This window comes from Pseudopodoces humilis, chromosome 14 (genome assembly GCF_049639895.1).
Source record: "Pseudopodoces humilis isolate 2021_Gansu_Grassland_sample_001 chromosome 14, ASM4963989v1, whole genome shotgun sequence".
In the NCBI taxonomy this organism is placed as follows: domain Eukaryota; kingdom Metazoa; phylum Chordata; class Aves; order Passeriformes; family Paridae; genus Pseudopodoces; species Pseudopodoces humilis.
The window spans coordinates 17,897,646-17,918,738 of NC_142213.1; the positions used below are offsets into that span (position 1 = coordinate 17,897,646).

The 21,093-nt window shown below is 40.4% G+C and overlaps 1 protein-coding gene across 2 annotated transcripts in view; it reads right to left on the bottom strand.

Annotated features, from left to right (window-relative positions):
- PEPD (peptidase D) overlaps positions 1–21,093 on the bottom strand; it is a 137,136-nt gene that overhangs the window by 11,397 nt on the left and 104,646 nt on the right. For both annotated transcript variants that reach the window (XM_088062250.1, XM_005530118.3), the window contains one exon: positions 8,019–8,203. In XM_088062250.1, the coding sequence (XP_087918376.1) occupies positions 8,019–8,203 (185 nt within the window). The remainder of the gene's footprint in view (positions 1–8,018; positions 8,204–21,093) is intronic.

Sequence of the window (21,093 nt, forward strand, 5' to 3'; positions counted from 1 at the left end):
ATTTGTCTCTCAGCAATGCAGGGAGACTGCCCAAGGCACCTGAATATTGCTGCTCACCCAAAAGCAAAATTTTAACTTCTCTGGGAGGAATTTGCTAAGTCTTTTTGCTATTCCCCCCATCCTATCTCAGTGCTGGGTTGTGCTGGCTGCAGGCTTCCTCTCCAGGTCTTTGGATTCTGCAGGCACTGAAGCAGCTGTATCCCTAACATGAAAGCATCTCTAGCAGGCCTTCAAAGAGAGGGTAACATTGCTCAGCTTTCCAGAGCTGAAAAGCAAGCAGGACAGCAGTGGGTGGGCTTGTCCCTTTGAACAGAGGCTAGCAGGGTGCTCACCAGGGGATGTGTGAAATGGCTGAAGAGAGACAGGTTCTGGCTGTGGCTTGTATGTGGCCACTCACACTCGGAGCAGAGGACAGCCCCAACCCAGTTTGCTGCGAGGCTGAAGGGCAAAATGAGCTGGCACAGGAAATTAGCAGAGAGGGGCCAGTGACCAAGCTGGGCAGATGACAAAATCCCTTCTTCTGAGGACAGTGCAGGATTAAAACACACATCAGACTGTGGCTCCAGCATCCCAAGTGACATCTGATCTCTGGGCACTCATGGCCACCTTGGTAGCCACCAAACCCATCAGGTCCAGGGGCTGACAACTCTCAGTCTGCTGTGGGTGCTTATGAAAAGCAGGACAAATGGAGCACTCTTTAATGACTGAAACACCACAATCCCCAAACAGAAGATGACGGGTCTGAAACAAGACTTGCCATTTTTCATCAGGTCAAACTCTCTTGGGAGCAAAGCCCAACAGGCCAACCTTGCACTGCTATTTGTCAGTGAGAATCTTCTGCCATCAGTGGATTTCCTTCTTGGAGGAGGAACCTTCCCTACACCTCGCAGCTGAACAACTCCAGCTGTATTTTCAACAATGACCATGATGTTGTTTTGCTGTCAGCTGAAATGAAGAGTGAAAATGTGAGTGCTGGTTCAGCAGCTGTGTGGGTACCTGTTTCTATCACCATTGTATCCTGGAGGCCTGGCCACTGAGCAGGACCCTTCTCACAGTGCTGCACACAGAGAAAGTATAAGCTGATACTTTTCCCCCCAAAAGTGTACAGAATAGTCCATTAAATATTACTGCCTAGGCATCTAAAAAGTGACTTGCAGTTATATTCTGTGAAAACGAAATTTTGAATAACTGTTTATTCTCCCATATATTGCAACAACAGACTATATCTGAAATTGTTTTCTAAGACTGACTTTATTTGGAGGTTCTGCTCACATTTTAAGATTGAGACACTCCACCCCCAGTAAGCACAGATGTATGACACTGTCATTTGTGACTGCACTCCTGCCAAGAACATTGGATTCCAATTAATGGTTCATCTAAGGTAACAAAAACCAGCATGGCTAGGCAATAAGGACTGTCAAGGGAACAAGAGAATTATTATGTAAACTGATTTTATTACTATGTAAGCAAAATAAAAGTTCAAATTAAGTGTAAAGTAATACAAAATATTACTATTTTTGGAATAAGCAGGGAATTAGGAAGTATGCAAACCTGCCTATTTCCCAGAAAAAGGGCTGTGGAAGACTAGAATTTGCAATATCCCCAGAATATCTCAGTATAAAGATGAACTACTGCTCGCTCCTAAGCAACTCAATGGGTAATATGAACCATTCATGATACACAGTGGAGTTCATGGAAGAACTCCACTGTCTATCATGCTGGATCTTGTTCCACAGGCAGCATCTACCAGGCAAAGCAATCAGAAGCAGAGACAGCTCCAGACCCACTCAGGCCTGATCCTGGGTTTGTTTTTGGATCAGAAGAAAACCCCAGGTGCTGTCCAAAGCTGCACAAGGGCACCCAACCTGCCAAAACCAGGGGCTGCAAGCTGGCATCACCCCAAAATTTCCTCATGCCAGTGATGGCAACAAACCCCAGCCACGGCAGAAACACCTGAGGTACTCAAGCTGCAAATACTGAACCACAGTAAAAGATTCATTAGTGACACAATCTAGTTTCACATTCTATTTTCCAGCTAAATCATCACAGAACTTTTTGGAGCCTGACAGACTGTCCCAGTTGGAACACATCCAGTACAGTGAAGCCCTAACCACTTTACCAAGCTAAGTGCAATCAAGTATTTAAATTAATCAGAATACTAACATTATATTTAGATAATATGAAATGAGGGCCAAAGTGAAATCTCAGCTCTTTTACTCTTCCCTATTCTCCCACTGCATATACCTAACTTCTAATTAGCTCATTTAATGTAAAAAGAACAGAGCTCTGTGCAACTAGGAAAATAAAAGTCTCAAATTCCATTTCACGTGTCTCCTGCTCCCTTCTCTCTAAGCCTTGTTTCACTTGCTGAGTGCTGCTAATGAAGATTAGTTTATTCAATCTATCCCGCTTTTCCCCAGCAGCCTGAGCTGCCTGTAGTCACCTGAAGGAACTGCTGTCAGTCCTGCCTTTGAAATCAGCAGCAGGTTACAGCAGAATGTGCCCCAAGCACCACATATCACTCGTGGCATTTGCAAATCAAAGCTTCCACTTCTGCAGGAGAATCTAATTATTAGCTGGAGCTTTTGGGACACAGCTCAAAGTTAATATTGGGGCAATAGAGAACTGGTGATGTTTAACTGGCTATTTGGACTGTATAACACTTGAAGTGTTTTCTTCTTTTTCTATGTATTAAGCATGGGATCAGGTTTAAGTTACCTAATAACTTTCCTCTATTGCAGGGAATGAGGAAAAATCATCTGCCACTTATTTGAAGCACTGCTGCCTCATAATTCAGCTGGAGCTGAATTTCAATCTATCACTACACCATGGTTCTGAGCAGAACTCCCCATATAAATTTTTGCTTTCTGATCCTCTGATGTTACCAAGCTCCAGTGTTATCATAATGGAAATAACAAAATATATGGACTATACTTTTCCTCTTTTCTTAGAACCTAAGTTTGAGAAAAAAAGAGATAGCAAATCATTAACCTGGAAGATGAGGAGAATATTTAGAAGAAATTCATATGAATTTTATGAGAAATGAGAGAAAGAACTGCAAAAGCTACCAACAACACTGTTTTAAAATTAAACCAAGACAAGCACCATTTAAAATCCAATGAACAAGTTTCTTGTGGCACACAGAAAGCAGACGTAGGCAATAGTCTCAAAAGAAAGGTTTTATCTTTAAATACCATTAGTGAAAATTGTATAGCAAAAACCCCAAAGTATACCAATGATACCTTACTTTTTTTCATGTAATTGAAAGCAGAACTCTACTGTTTTGTTTTTTCTCTCCTACTACACCTAAAATTAATTGCTCAAAAACACACAAGCTCCATCAGTTGCTGCTAAAATTTCAGAAATATTTGGACAATAAACATTCAGATAAAAACTCTGTTAGCACACAAAGTCTTTTGCAACAAACTCCAATAATAAGCACCATGGATTTCAGTGCTGCTCTGCATGGAAAGGCAGTTTCCACTCATCTGTTTCCTTCCTCCACGCTGCCTGCTCAGTGGCTGTATGTTTTTGCTATATAGGAATTCAAAGAATAAAGAAAAAAGAAGGATTCAAGGGGATCCCATGAAGCAGAAACAGTGAGGTTTTTTTCTCCTAATCTTTTCTCAAGGTGTACAATCCCTTGCAAAACCAAAAGCTAAAACTAATGGAAAGTTTTTCTCCTTTTACTCTTTGTAAAGTAAAGGCACTCTGAGTGACTTTCATACAGGTTGTTTCATGTTTGCAGGTCCTGGGTAACCAAAGCTGGAGTGAGGCTTTGCAAGGTTATGGCAAGTGAAGCAATTTGCACCACCAGGGCCCTACATAACAGCTTTAGGCTTCTTGGTAAATTCACTTCATCCTCTGATTCTTAAAGGAAAAAACATTAATGCATCATTTGCAAGGCTAACCACAAAAAAATGAAATCTTCTGCTTCAGCATAGTCGGATACATAAGGAAAGTAGTTTTTGCCAGAACAAGATTATTCCTGTATTCTCCAGTATGTTTGGTGACTCAAATTCCCAGTCAGTCATCTGGGATCTGGGAGCAAGCTTTCTGTTGAAGCCAGACACAGCAGAGATGTTCCCCAAGCATGCACAGGGATGGAAGGATTTGGGAACTCCAAAACAGACCTCCAAACTTAATTTGTGATGCAGAATAACAACAAAAGGATCAGCTTTTCATGAGAATGGAATTAAAAATTTAAACCAAGGTAAATCTTATAATTTTAAAAAACAAAACAAAATTAAACTCTTAATTCGTAAGATGCGAAAATCACAGTAGTTATTAACCTAACTTAAATTAACTGGCTTATTATTATAGAAAGTCATCAAATGTACTTAGCATTCTTTAGAGCCTTATAGTCAATTAATATAGCATGAAATTGAATCAAGTCAGGCATCCAGAGACACTGAACCTAGATTTAAATGAAAACTTCAGCCTCATCTACCTCAGGGTCTGAAAATTTGGGGCCACCTACCACATTTTCTTCATTGCAACAGGCACAAACCTTCATTTATATCCCATATCGAATTTACCCAGAAACAACTGAAAGAATGTGAGAAAACCATCTCCATGATTAAATTTTCCAGCAGAAGCTAAGCCCAGTGGGGTTTTCACCCTTTGAAGCAAGCTCTGTCTGACTGAGGGCCAGATTTGCTGAAGTGATTAGTACCACTGGGGCTGAGTTTTGAGAGCTGCTTGAGCTGCAGTCGGACCCTCAGAGGAAACTGGAGGATTTTCAAAGCAGAGCTCGGGTTCCCGTGGGGAAAATCGCGGTCCCCAGGGAGCTCCTGGCTGATCAGCACCCCTGAAATCCAGCACCTTCACTTCCTTCAGTGGGAAACACTGCTGTGAATGCTGCTCTGAACACTATCCTAAAAACAGGTTGTCACATTCATTGCTGGCCAAAACCCATTATTCTTTATCACAGAAAAAAATAGGAAGTGAAATGTTATATTTTCTGATATCTCAGAGTATAGCTCACAAAAAATCTGCAAGCATTTACAACATTTGTCAAAGAAGAAGAAAGTGCTTGTTCAATGCTGCATGTGAAAGCAGCTTACTGGAAAAGATGAAAACTTATTATTGCCAATTTTGAAAAAAGAAATCTTTGGCTACCAATGAATAACTAATCCAAGCTAACAATGTCTGGAAATAGTTTTTTTGGAACACACAAAACTTTCTGACGGATAAAAATTAGGAAATTAACGTTTATTGTACTATTTCAAATGTAACTGTTTACACTTGAGGAAAATAATGGAATAATATCCACTTGGAAAGTTTTTATTTTTAAAAAATCGTTTGTAATACTCCCAGAAATTCTCTTGGCCAAAAGCAAAGAAGTTGCTTTTTAACCAGCTAGAAAAAAGAACATGATACTATGGGCATGGGCTCAGTGTGCAATAAACACCAAAATGGCTTTATAAAAATCTTTGTGAAGATCTTGCTAGCTGGTAAACATTTAAAAAGCACCACAAATCTCTCCAGAGTGCACTAGATGCCTTCAAAATGTGCCTTTTCATGAAACAATGAGGCATGGACAATAAGCCTTCTCCCATTTAATCCAGACACGTCCCACACTTGCAGGAAAGGTGCTCAGCTGCTCGTGTTCAGATGAGCAGGGGCAGAAGAACATCCCCTGCATCCCTGCACCCTGGGCAGGGACCAGGAGTCCTGTGAGCTCCTCAAGGCCGGGGAAGGCTGAGGAGATCCAGCTCTGACAGGCTCAGGTGTGCCCTTCCCACCCCCAGGTACCTCACCAAAGCCAAAGGGCCTCCTGCTTTGGGGCAGAGAGAAGTGAAGGGTCCACCAGAGATGGAATTAATGCTGCACAGAGAGTTTAAAGAATTAAAGAGTTTATTCTGCAGAATGCAGAATTTATAATTTTTCAAACTAAGGTGATGGCATACACCCATCTCTGTGCACTTCTATATGCAAATACAAAACATTAACTATTTGTTCGTGAGCTTTCATATGTGCTTCACATTCAAGGAATTTGCTATTTAGGATTAGATTTTGAAAGTAAATTAGCCATGCAAAAATTCTTCACGTAAGAACGCATTTGCATGCCAACACAAACAAATTTAGTATTTTCAGGTACAAAATTCTGTGTTTAGCTCTGGCATTTTTACACGCAATAAGTAGAAAGCTGGAGAGCCTAACTCATTTGACAGTACAGTCCCTACATCCATTTTTATCTGTAACAGGTTGCTCTTTCAAAACTGTGGCTAGATCAGTTTGCTTTCAAAAAATGGCCCTTAGATTATATAATATACCATAATAACAATTATAAATTCAGTCAAATGAAAACAAAAACTATTGTTGGAAAATTATTCCGTAGCTTGTAGTCCACACTGCTGAAATCTGCTGAGAGATGGAAGGTGTACAGGGTTTATTGCTCCAGACTCACACAGAATCAGTTCTAGAAATCTCCTTTGACAGTAAGGTACCTGCTCTAAAATTAAAGAATACAGCTTTTAGGCAAAATCAAGAAGGGTCCTTTGCACTCTTAGAATTCTTCTCACTTGTTCCTAAAATTTAGTTATCTCTTTGCCCTTCTAAGTCTTGAACACACTCCTGGTTTTTCAAGTCCATCAAATTCAGGGAGGTTATTCACAACACAAGTGAAAACAACCTAAGCAAAGGCATGCAACAGCAGGGTCCTGGGTTTGAAAGTTTATGAACTCTCCATGTAAGCACAGTCCTTGTGCTTTGCTGGATGTCTCCATTTGTACACAAACAGAATGCACTTTGGAGGAACAAAGGGACAAGCATCCATCCTTTATGTATCAGCTAGTGCAGAAACCTTACAATCAGAATAGGAATGCTTTTGATTTTTGTTTCATTTTTATTGCATGTAAGTTTATTAGCTGATGCTGATACATCACTATCACAATATTGTATGTCAACTGCAATTATATTGTGAATGTAATAAGTATCCTCAAATATTCTATGTTTCTCCCCTGCCTGCAAAACTGAACCAGCCATTGCAACTGTTTTGTAGCCTGGTCACCCAACATGAACAAGCACCAAAATATGCCTAAACCTTACCTATAAAGTTCTTAGTTTCCTTTGCAGATTCTTGCAAAAGAAAAGATTACATATGAGTGGAGACAAATGATCCATTTTTGTACTGAAAATCCTTAAACAGTTAGCCTCAAATAACCACAACCTAACACAAACACAATCCTTCTGAAATCTTTCTGAAGCTGCTGTAAACCTTCTTTATTCAAACCTTGAGTACAATTCACCATAGAGATTTTATTCTTTTATCATTTTTCACTGCATATTCATTTATCATTGCAGACCGACTGCCGTTAATTGGTTACAGAATTTTACCTGTTCTGCTTTCAGATCATAGTCACAGATCACCAAATTAATTCAAGGAAAAAGATAATCACTCTGTGTTCTCTGCAGAAACTCAGAATACAAGAGGATATGCTTTCACATTTGCAAAGACTGGGAGATTTGATGGTGTTTCTTCTTTCTGCTCTCACTCCTGGACAGTACCTCCACACCAGTGCCCATGCTGACACTGGGCATCACAGACAGGGCTCTGAGCCAGCTTGCTTCCATGTGACACAGGATTTACTGCCCAGGTTCAGCAGGGGGCTCCTGCAGCTGCCTCACATCTGGAATGGAGCAGGTGAAGCTTGCCAGTACAGGGCTCAGGTAGACTGAGATGCTCTGCCACAGCACTGGGCACTTGGGTGTGTCAGAGCAGTGACTCACAGAGGAACAACACAATGTGTGTAGAACAAATTGAACAGATGAAGAATGCCCAAAGAGCACCATCAGTTGACTTCTTCCCATAAATAATTCATGTTTCAATGAACTAATGGATTTTTTAGAGTAAACTGCATAAAATACCACATTTACAAAAGAGAAGACACTTAAATGCACATCTGCTCTACCCCTGAGGAGATGCAACTGGGTAACACACACGAAGTCTGAGCAGTGGTGGTTGAACTGAGGGGGTTAATCTGCAGGGGAGTTGAGAAAGGACTAACACTAACCTCTGGGTAGCCTCCAACATCATGCACATCGATTCCAAGTAGATGTCCAAGTCCGTGTGGCATAAATATTGCACCCAGATGAACCTTCACCATGTCATCTACATTGCCTTTCAGAATGCCAATTCTAGTCAGCTCCTCCAGATGGACTCTGTCAGCCAGACGGTGCATATCAGGCCAGGAGACCCCTGAGAGAGCACAAACAGGCAGCTCAGTTAGCTATTGCTACAAGGTTTTTAACAACAACTCCCAAAAAACAGATGTAACACATGTGCCCTTTGTTTATATCAAAAAAACAAAGGTGGAAAGAGCAACTACATTTTCACAAAAACGCTTTAAACAAGACAAAACTATTTTAATGTGTCTGTGAAGTCCAGAAAACTACAAACAAGAGAAACAGCAGCACCTTATAATCCACATCCAGATGAAAAGGTGTTAATAGATGTATCTAAGCAAGCACACACAGATGTAAATGCATCAGTGAGTCTCCTGTAAGAATGGCAGCTGTAGATTGCAGTTATTTAAAATGCAGACCATAGAACAAAAAAATAAGATAAAATCCTATTATTTTCAAGAATGATCATACCCATTTAGAACATCTGACATGGAAACTGCTTTTCTACGTACATTGAAGATTTAAAGCTCACATCTTTCTGGCAAAGACACTCTCCAGAAATTAATGATTCCCTTGTGTTAATGGGCTGTGTAAAACACAACTCCTCTAGTACGTGTACTGAAACAGCATTACAAAATGCTGTTGTTTGACTAGAGACAGAGTGCCAGGATACATTAGGTTGCTATTATTTTGGTATAGGATACAATTTTGTTTGACAAACTGCTGGGGAGAGGAGGGAGGAAGAAAGCAGCTCTTTTGTTAGTAACAAAGTACTGTCCTAATTAGTTCACCATGGCACTGAGTCATCATCAACAGAGCAGCAGTTGCAGAGTCAAGACAACTAGGGCTAAGGTACAGCTGAAGAATATTTTCCTTGTTCAATTCTGGCATGATTAAACAAATAAGAAATAAGTGATTTTTAAGGCCAAACTCCCACCAAGTTCTGTTTGCTTTAATCCAGTTAAACATGCAGCTCTAGGGTCTTGTGAACATAAATGTCATATCTTAATTACATTATCACTTTTTGCTGAAAGTACTGAGGCTTCAAAGACCAAAATAAAACCATCCTATGGGAGTGCTTGGATAAAGCACTCAGCTGACTTTTATGGCTCTGATCTAAAGATCAGAATCAAAGTGAGCAGCAAGTGGCTGCTGTTCTGTGCATCCTCTCACAAACCAATGCACCTTTACCGTCCCATCAGCCCTGGGGAACAGCTGGGTGTGTAATCAATGAGCTCAGATCAATCAGATCCCATCAGATCAGCCAGGGATCCATCCTGCAGCCTGCTGCACACAGCTTCTGCTGCCAAGCAAGGCCACAAGGCAGGGGACAGGCACAGAGAAACCCTCAGCTGCTGCTTCCTCACAAAAGCCAACAGTGAGTGTTGCTCACCCACAGAATGTGTGCAGTCTTCCTGCTCAAAATGTGCTGCTTTAATGGTTTCCCTACTTTAAAAAGGAACTTAGATTTTTCATTCAATATGAACCAATACAACTATAACCAGCTGTTCTTTAACAACTGTTCAATATATTCTATGATTATTTATCTTTCTGAATATTGATTGTATTGCAATTTTCACTTCTCTAGCTTGTGTTTCACAGCTCTCTCACATTAGGATCCACTCTATTGAATGACAAATCACTATAATCCATCACATCAATATTATACATATCACACTAAAAGTATTACTGAACCACAGTTGCTTTCCTGTTTATTTTATAATTGTGCGAATAGAGCATTTCTGTGTCTAAGTTGAGGTTCAGCTTTTGCAGTTTGCAGCTAACTCCAACTGCTCTAAAAGTCTTCAATCCTCTTTCTGAGGACACTCAATGTTCTTTCAAGATCTCTCCCACGATTTCTTAGCTGAGTATTACTACATGTCACCTATTTTCACCTCCATAACTGCAGAGCCACACGTAACAACATCTGACCCTGCTCAGCTGTTTGAAGCCTCACCCTCTCTTGTTAAAAATGAAGGCCAGAACTCCATGGCTGGAAGACAAAACAGAGCCATATCCTGGATGCTCTGGATCAAGCTGAGCTGTCAGAGAAGTGGAGCTGAGGTGTCTGTTGCAAAGGGGAGCTCAGCTTCCCTCTGCAGCTCTGCTGGTACTGCTGGTCTCAATCCAAACCCACAGACTCCACTTAATGACACACAGTCACCTTTATCAAACTGAGGAAGAGACACAAAAAGAGATACAAATATCAAACTGATCAGAAATAAAAACACCAAAACCATAAGCACATTTGTCTGCAGAAGTTTAACAGAGCAAATGAATGACACTATTGCCCTAACTGAAAAGACTGCCATGGTTGTAAATCCTGAGTGTTTCTAGGCACTGAGAAATCCCTTAGAACTCCTTCCCTCGTCCTTATCTTTTTATTTATCTCTCATTGGCTTGAAGTGCAACTACTTCTCCTCTCCTTCTCCCCCATACTCTTAATTCCCTGTCTGTTTTGGTTTTTACTCATCTTATCTGTTTCATTAGAGACTGAGGACAAGAAAAAGCTCTACTGTGAAATAAATAATGAGGCTGGATGGAAAATCTGCAGCTTTGGGCTCTCTTGGAGCTAGGGTGGTGCTTCAGACAGAGCCCAGCAAAATGACTCTGGATCACTCTTTTATCATCTAGCCAGTGCCACCAGCTTTGCTAGAGATAGGAAATATTTCAGCTCCACTTCTGTCCCACTGCAGACAGCACTGGGGCAGCTCTGGGCAGAGGGAAATTAAACTTCTGCTGGAGGCACCCTGCTAAATAATACAAATCTTGGTTTACAAATAAGTAGGTATTCAAATAGTCTTAATTAAAAAGCAAAGGGTTTATAGATAGAATGCACTTTCTATTCTATTGTCTGGCTTCATGCTTTATTATGACTATGGGGTGGTGGCCAGCCCCCTCCAAGGCACTTAACCTACAAGCCCTGGATAAAACACTCATATACAGACTATTACTTGAGTGCTAAGACAAAATAGGAAGATATTTTGAGCTGACTAGAGACAGTGAATTAAGTGGAGTGATTTTTCTGGTCTTCACTTAAAAAATGGTGATACCCTTGCCTTATTTGATATGAGAGGATTCCTATCATGCTAGGAATAAACTTCAATAATAAGGCTCAAACAGATTGCTACCTGTTTCTTTAACAGGTAATTTGACAAAGAAAGAGGATCTAAATGCAAATCTTCAAACATTTCTCACCACTCTTTTAATATTAAAAACATTAATTTTGTGAAGAGAAAAAATTTTACAGTACTGAGGCAACTACTTAAAAGTATACAAAAAATTCCACTGAAGAAAGGAACAACTGAAGTTCAAGGAAGATGTCTTTGTCCATTTTATACAGAAGTATATTCATATGCTGTAAACATTTATTATAAACAAATATATGATCCTTTAAAGTTATTTTAAAACTAAAATGGTATTAGTTTGATCTGGCAATTGAAATCTTTGTAATACAATGGTCTGTGCAAGGCCAGATGTCTCTGGGACTGACTGGCATGCCTGCACTCAAGTGTCATTTAGATAACTAGTAAGTATACTTAAAAAGTAGAAGTCCTTAAATTCTGTTAACCTAATTTTCCTTTGTAGATACTGAACTTCCAATAATTGCAAAAAGCAGAGGAAAGGAGGAAAAATTAAATATCAGAGTTGACAGCTTCATCAAGCTGACAACTTGGTAAGAAGCCATGAACAGAACTTTTTGGAATTCTCACATGATGTGCAACTCAACAATCTGGAAATGGCACAAGGACCTGCAGTGGGAATATGTTCAAGGCCAGAGGTGTCCATACTCTGCTCTGATGTCTGAGCACACATCTAAGCATGGACAGCTTTAGCATGTTAAAAAAACAATACCAAAGAAGAGGCTGTGGGCAGCCAGGGAACAATGTGCCCAACAGATTGCAGACTTGCAGATGTGAAGAAAAACCGGCTAAACAGTGCCGAGTGAACAACATTTTGTAAAAAGAATCCTTAGTTCATGGAGGCTCCTTCATGTTCAGGCACTTCAGCTTTTGGATTACTGGGGGTCCAGAGACCTCTGTGCCCTGCTGCAAGCTGACAGGAGAAATCAAGCACCAGATCAGCACTCTGGTAAGGAGAAAGAGCAGTTAAAAACCAACCAAACCCCACACACAACTCTACCATGGGGTGTGTGAGTTTCTTCAGTGGCTGTTCTGCAACATGGGCTGGCACTGACCTCCCTCCAACCACTCACTAGGCTCTTTTACTCATGTAGTATTCAGGACTATTATTTTTAAGCTTTGGTGAAGTTTATCATAGTTGCAGACGTGCTTTTTTGTGTAAGAACTTTTATGATAGTTGCAGACGTGCTTTTTGTGTAGAAAGGTTAGTTCTGTTATTATCTTTAAGCCAATTTATAAACCAATTACAGTCCAGTGACAGATGAGGTTTAAAAAGTCAGATTGGAGGGTCCTTGGACTTTGACAGCTTGTACCAAAATGAGTCTGTACTCAGGAAAATCTGCTGATGAGGTGTCTGCTCCCTTCTTAATTCTCTGCAAAATGAGATCCTGGGTAACACAGGTCACAGGCAGCGCCTGGCTCCCCAGGAAAGCTCAGCTCCCAAGGCTCATTAGGCTGTGATTTGTTACCTGCCTTGCAGCACATGCCTAGGAGAGAGGCCAGGTCAAAACCCACCTTTTACAGCAACCAAAGCACCTGAGATTCCTTGAGATACAGAGTGAACGAACCACAGCAGCAACCAGATACTGGAGATGTCCAACAACGAAATAAAACAGACCATGGATTAATTAAACAACAGAAAATGAGGGAGGTTACTGTATTTCAGACACCATGAGAACAGGACAGTGGAGATTTGTAGATGTCTGAGGTACCACTTAAAAATGGCAAATTAGTGCATTACATTTGCCAGAAGTTTTTTTTTAAAGGTATCCTCATAAAGCTAAACATTATCTGATACTCTTAGATATTACTGTGAAAAGAAAAAGATAAAATTAATATTGTTTTACTTCCTTGAAAATATTTCCTCTCTGATATCTGTTTGCCAAACCCCACAAAATTTCAGATAAAACCAAGTTCAAGGACTCTGGAACATCATATAAGGATCTCTGCAATAATGTGTGACCTCTTTGATCACACCAATGGAGGAGATTTTTGCTCCCTCTTTGTCCCCTCACCCCAAAAAGAAAGAAATGCTTCTAGTGAAACCAGAAATCAAAAGCATTCCTATCTTTTGATGAATATACCATAAATTTTTAAACAGTAGAATTAAAGAGACGAGTTGCTATAACACATCACACCATAAACTGTTCCTCAGTTGCTCTTAACTCACTGGTACTTTTATCCCAGTGATTATTATCTGAAGTTTTATTAGAAGCCATTTGAGAACATAAAGTAGAAACAGCACACAAAAATAATTTAGAATTACTGTGTGGTATTTAGCCATTTTGGTCAGAAACACTAAGGCTCTGAAAAGGCCTAACAGGATTTTTTTGGCCACTACTTAGGGTACTTTGTGGTTGTAATGTGACAATGATTAAACCACAAATGATTTAACAGGTTTTTTGTTGTTGTTGTTGTTGTTGGGTGGGGGTCTTTTGCCAACAGAGATGTCACAATCTTACTAAAAAAAAAAACGAGCATGGCAAGGTTGTAGTAACTTCTCCCCAAATTGTGCTAAGGTTAAGTTACATTTAATTTCCAAGTGTCCACAGACAAGGGCAAAAGGCCCAATGTCCCCTGGCAGTGCCACTGAAATGCAGACAGAGCACACAATCCCAGGCCAGCCAGCAGCCCATTGGAACAGATTAAAATCTGCCAACTGGCACAGACCATATCAGACATAAAACAATAGCTCTTTAGAAATTCCAATCAGAGCCAGTTAAAAAATAAACCAAAATATAATTTAAATACTGAAACAAATTCTCTTTCCCCTCTTCATTTGGATGCTAGAGAAAGAGCTGTCATATGAGTGATTTTCATGCTTTATTTCCAGCCCACTACACCAAATATTCAGTGGTTGCTCTGGTTTTGAACTTGGTGTCTTGAAGCACCAGGTAAAGCAACTTTGCCATGGGGCAAACCCCCAAATTCTGCACTTTAACAATGTTTGGGGAAGCTGTTCAAAGCTGCATTTACTGTGCAGATGAGCACATGGCTCATGGGGTGAGCATTAGATGGGTACATGGGTGCCCAGCTGAGGGATGCAGTGCAGGTAAGAGGAGCCTGTGAACTTTCCTAGCCCAAAAGGGAGCCAGACAGAATTTGCTGCTGTGTCACACCTGCAAATACCCACAGTTCTGACTGCAGGGATTACTAGACCTGACCCTGCCCTGTGCCACAGCTCCAGACCAGGATGGACTCCTTCAACATCCCTTTCTTCCCCAGAAAGATGCACCTGCCTTACAGGGATGGAAGTTACTGGAGGGAAGTAGAGATTGATCCTCATCATCTCTGAAATTTGGGCTTCTTCAAAAGGCTGAGCAGCATTGTGCTATTCAGCTGTACTGTGAAATTCCTTTGCACCAGTAGGATGGAGGTTTTCAGCAGTGACTCCATCCTCCCAGTTATAAACCCTGCACCACTCATCAGAAGCAATGTCAGGACAACATTCTGCCATGCAGAAACATTAAGAAAAGCAATAAAAACAGATGCAGATGTGGAGCAAGGGGAGGGATTTTTTTCCATGTCTGGATGCAGTTGGGATTGAGCAGTGCTGGCAGGCACTATGGATTTTACAGCATGTTCCTTCCACAAGAGGTGTATGCTGAAGAAGGAAAAAGGCAGATTGACAGGATGAAGGAAGTGCTTGGATGGAGTGGCTGAGGTGTGGAAACTTATCAATCTTTGAAGCTCAGAAAAGGCTCTGTTTAGATAAGACTCAGGCCAAACAGCACAATTTCTGTCTAGCAGGTTTGCACTCTGACAGCTACAGCTGATGCACTGTCGAGATTGAAGGACTTGTGAACTTTACACAGCAACTCAAATTACAACGTATAGCAAGCACAATTCCTGAACACTGCCAGAAAATCAGTGCAGGTACTAAAAGTCAGACAAGGCACAGGCAGCTTATTCCCCAAAAGTCACTATTAAAACCAGAATTGTACAATGTTACAATATACAGTGAACTACAATTAGGAAAAAAAGGATAAAAAACGGCCTTAAACCAAAATTTCTATATTCAATACAGAAAGGCTAAAAAACCTGCAGTCAATTTAAGCTGAGTCTGTAAAGACATCTAAATGTATTTGCTTGTGCAAGCCCTACCTTTGAAGAATCCCTGAAAGCAGTGACAAAACCCACACATTAAGCTGTGCTGGAAAGCTGCAGGTTTGCCCCTGAACCATGGCAGCTCCTGCAGACTCTGCTCAGGTATCTTGAGATGAGAGGGATTTCAGGACAGAAATCCCAACTGTTTTAAATGCCTGGTTTTATACCCTTGGGAGTAACCCAGCATTATTTTAGGTCTCTGAAGGCTGCAGTGGTCACTGTCTGTGGGGCAGCTCCTGTCCAAAGCAGAGGAGCAGCTCCCAGGTCTGCAGCAGAGAACTGGCATTTCAGCAGACTGCTGCTTCCACAGAGGGTCTGCAGATCTGCTGAAGCTGGCAGAAAATATTCCCTTTTCTTTCACCTCTTGCCATGGGTTACTGCTGTGCTGCACAAGGTTAGGATACGTGACCAGCAATGAGAGCTGCAGTAATCAAGCATACCATTTTTATTTAATATTTTGAAAGAATAAAGAATTTCAGATTGATTGACAGTATTGTCTATGCATCCTTTAGTGCCTTCTGCTTTTATTTCCTAAGTAGTAGTAATGCCTGAATCATTTTTACTGACAAAAGCAGAATTAAAGCACCACAGAAAGCTGGACTACCTTTGCTGGGTCCATCTCAGATAGTCAGTATTCAACTTCTGTTCAATTTTTTTGTTTGTTCATTAATTAATGAACAATTAATGAAGCAAAAATGTATAGCCAACTCCATTCAATAGAGAAGAGAGAGCAGATTTCAAAATAGCTTTTAAAAATATACATTGACAAGATTTACTTTCCAATCTGCCTTTCAATACAGTAACACATTCTGAGCTGCAAGGAGAGAAAAATAATACTGCAATGCCATTCAGCAAGATTTGTGAATATCAAATATTGGTTACAACATGCCCTAAAAGCATTTGCTCTTCAGAGGAACTGGAATAAAATCTTCAACTTCTGTCATTAATATTTTATTGCTGAGAAAAATTGTTTTGCTGCAGATATTACAGCAGATTAATAATGATCAGCAGTGCTTTGACTAAAATATGACAATCTAGACGGGAATAATTCATATGGGCATCTTGAAATTATACAAGCTGTAAACCAGATTGCACTCTCATTCCCTTCCCTGTTGTGCTATTGTCAAAAATTCCAATTTACAGTCCAGTTTCTTTTTAAAAATTCACCAAAATCAGCTACTGCTTTTATACAGCACAACAGAGAAGCATGACCACGTGGTGTTCCACTAAGCACAGCTCTGCACGACACAAAATAAAACTCAAAATTATTTCCATGCAAAAAAACACCCACTGCATGTGAATAAGAACCTTCTACCTGTGAGGATAAATATTAGTAACAGTTACAGTTATTTTCTTTACGTATAATAGATTTCAATCCTAGTTGGATACAGTGACAATTACTCTAAAGCAGTATTAGAAACCAAAAATAAATCTGAATTATAAAGAAGTTAGAGAACTGTTGTGGACAAAAAGAAGCAGTAATCTGTGAAGCTGCAAATTTTGAATTTGCATATGTTGCCAAGTACAACTCTGCTCAACTTAATAACAGAAACACCTGCTGGTAAAATGATCTGCTATGCCAAATATATACCCTAGCTATTAGTTTTCATTAAACTGTTTTTATTAAACAGTTCTTTAATTGAGTTATTTTCATCTTTGGTCTTAGTGCTATTCTACCTAAGCTGGATTCTCCACTATTCTTTCTCTGTTAGAGGCCTTTCACTAGAAAATAGAACAGGGAAACATACCACTGCTTTGAATTCAAATCACAGCATTTTTTGTTGTCTAAATAGGTTATTTATGGAACTGGTAGTGGGTCACTAAACTTCCTCTTGCCAGTCTCACTGAAAGAATTGTGCCTCAGAATTTAGGTACCAAAGGAGGACACACCATCCAAAATCTACATCCTGCTGTACTGAAATACAGATAATTCACCCTGTAAAGTCCCTGGCCTTACCCCTCTACCCCCACCAGCTTTACTGCTTCAATCCTTTAGCATCAGAAAGGAGGCAAAACACTAGAAAATAAAGTGGCTTCTTTGCTTTGTCCTTCTACTTCACATTTCTCGGCTGTAGATGGAAAACTAGCTAAGACAACCCCTCCAGTGCAAAGTTAGGAAGTTACACCAATAAAGAAAACCTGAAGAAATCAGGAGAAAAGCACAAAAAGTGGCCAGAGTTTCACAGAACAGCTCAACCCTTGTGCAGTTACAGCTGCCCACGGGACAAAGCCCACAGGGGATTAACTCTGTTCTGCATCCTGCACCTACAAATACACAAATATTCTCTTTAGCAAGGGGAAAGCAGGAGTGGCTGACACTCCCAAGGATTGTTTCTCCTGTCTTCAAAGTATAGCCCTCAAGTCAGACCTACAGAAGGGGTCCTCTCTGAAATATTATTATTATTATTATTATTATTATTATACAATTTGTATCTCAAATTGTTCATTTCAAAATTGTCTGAACATGACAAAGAAATGCCAGAGTGGAAGGGTTGCTCCTACCATTAGAGAAATGGTATTTCTCCTATTCTCAAATTCACAAAATGCCAGACCTGACCCAGTGAGGCACCTGGAGCAAAGACAGAGGAGGGAGCATCAGCTACAGAGAATTTCTGAGCCAGACACTGCTGGTCTGGGCTCTCTGGCTGCTCCAGCCTGCTCCCCTGGGCCTCTCCACCTCAAAACATCTGAGTCTTTTGAGAACTTACTTACTTCTTTGTATTTATTTAGCATCTACAGCAAAAGGATACCCATTTTTTGTAGGCTCTGAGGATCAGCTGGTATCTACATGATTTATAAAAGGATCTTTTATTTGCTTAGCATGTAGGTCGACTGCTTTGCCTGAAATTTTTTTGACTGTACTTGAAGTGTACTTGAGTGCACTTTCTTGGTCAAGGATTCTATGGCAATCCTGACATCAATGAGGTCTGCAAAGTCTGATCTTTGATCCTGGAATTTAAGGATTTAAGAGCTTAAAGAACCCACATCTTTAAGTGAAACTGGATTTCTGGGAAAACCATACACAAGGAACCTTCCAGCCCTGAGATGGAGAAACCTCCATCTTGTGTTATCAGACATGTTAGCCCTGGGACTGAGATTTCCTTCAAGACCTTCCTCAAAAGCATTTATTGGAAAAGCAAAGCCTGAAAGCCAGAGGCAAAGCAAAACTCACTGTCTTGGAGAGCAAAATGCAGAACTTTGGGATCTGCATATTAGATGAGCTCCAACTTGAAAAATGCAGAGATACAAATTCTATAGGGAAACCCTGTGGTAATGTCAGTATCCCAAGGAGGAATTCACACTGCACATAAACTGATGTGATGAACAACAACTTCTGTGCATATTTGGAACTAATTTTTATTTTTCATTTTATTGAAACAAACAAACATCAATCAGCAAATATTCCCAGCTGCATAGCTAATGTCTGAATGCAATTTTGATTCAGTGGGGACTCTGTATACACAAGTTTTCAAATAATAAGAATGTAGAGATAGGGACTTGAGTGGCTGCCAACCTAGCCTTACTCAACTGTTCCTTGGGAGCAGTTTGCTAGACAAGGAGATCTTTTTTGAAACTGGAATTTAGGACAATAAACCTTACAGAACGAGGTGCTTTAATTCCTTCTTCCTTGCACCCCACATATTAATGTATATAGCTGAAAAGATTGAAAAAAAGATTTTTTAAACACAGATTTTGCAGTAGTACCAGGCATGATAAGCACAACCAGCTCCCTTCCTTCCCCTTCTGTGATTTTCCATTAGTCTAGAGAGAAGACAGAGAGCAATTCTTGGAGGTCCCAGGATGCAATTGCAAAAGGATGAAGATGGAAAGTATGTGATTGCTCCAATATTTAGCTCATTAATCTTAAAGACTCTGTTTATGCTCTAGTGCATTAATGCAAACTAGCTCTAATTGCAAAGCTGAGATTGGCATGCTTCCTTTTTAGTTCTTCTCAACACAGTAGCAACTTAATATATTTCAGAAACTTCAATGTTTCTATAAACAGAAACTTTCTATATGTAGCAACCATATTGTCCTCATCGACTAGGAATTATAGAATTGAAATTATTAATAAATCATTTCTAAATGCTTAAGATAAAAACCTGAACAATAAATAGCAGAAATCACCTGAGAGGCTGCAGGTGGTATAAATACACAGTCATTTGCTGAAGGATAAAAGAGAAGCCACCCCACAGAAACCTTCCCAACATTATTAGATGTAACACCTTGGTCCAGGAAGCATTCCAATGCTGGAATGATTGCACTTGGCACAGAGACACTGCAGCATCACCTGCCCTGGGCAGAGCCACAGCTGAGGGCACGGGCACTGATCCTCACCAGCATCTCCTTGGCCTCCACCACTGGCATGGTTCACAACACAGCTTCAGGTTAGGGGGGATACCAGCAGGGTACCAAGGCCTGGCTCAGAGTAAGGTTTAACTTCAAAGTTAGATCATGATTCTTCAACAAATTGTTTTCTTGAGGTTGGAGAGAGGGACTTACAGCAAAACAAATTATTTCACACTTTTTTTTTCAAATAGATTGATATTAATTCCAAAGAGCAAACAATAGTGTTCTCCCAGGTGTAACCAGTGACAAATGATGGATAACAAAGCTAACACATTGACATTGGATCAAACTTCTGCAACTAAAATAAAGAATGGACTGAGACAGGTTTGGGAACCATGCACAGGTGCCCGTTCTAATCCTTCAGATCTCTCCACTATCAACAGACATGCCCAACTTGCTCACAAAAGACTCTAATCTGCTCCTGCAGTTCAGCCTTTCAATGCTACCACGAGAGGAGCCCACTGGAGGTGATACAGGCATGAGAGCTGAGATCTGGCACCCTGCCCTTCACCACTGCACTCTGCAGCCTCGTGCCTACTGAAGGTGTGCTACACAATACCTTTTTTCCACCACAGTTCTCTTTTTTTAAGCCTGGGCAATTATGGGGGCGGGGGAGAGCTGCACTAAAAGCAGTAATTTTATGGTTATAGCATCAAGGACTCCAGAGTTGAGCAATATCAACTGACATGTGTGAGCTTTGCTTGGACCCTTGGTGCTGACGTGTTACGATTCAGTCCTTTAGTGACATGAACATCTGCTTCTTTACACAGGATTTCAGTAGTACCTAGGCCTTTTTGATGCTGCTGCTTATTCCAGTCCTGCAGTAAAATCTTGAAAAATTAAAAAAAAATTCCAATGACACTCATCAGAGGAACAGGGCTATGTTTTGCAATGTTAAATGCTGGCTAAAGGACAGAAGACCTCATGCCAGCAAGAGTGCAACATCCATTCATGTGTTACTACAGACATGGAGGGGAGCCTCAGAAGTACCAGTGGAAAAGCTTCCACCACCCCAAGCAAAGCTTGCCACCAACTGCAAGATGCAAATCCACAGCAAGATGCAAGTTCATCTACTTCTAGGGCTACCCAGTTTCCAGAAGACTCCAACCTCCAAGACAAGAACACCTCCTGATAAATCACTGAAGATTTCTGTTCATTATATAACTCCTCTTCCATCTGTTACAAAAGTTGAAAACAGCAAGAAAAAACCCAAGAGACTTCACAAGCAGGCAAGCATGGCAAATGCACCTAAAAGTTGCCTCTGGTAATCAGCAACCTTTCTTGCACCAGACTCAGGTTCCCAGCAGGATGTTAAACAACTTGCTTCAAACACAGGGTTTTTGTAAAATTCATTTTACATTTT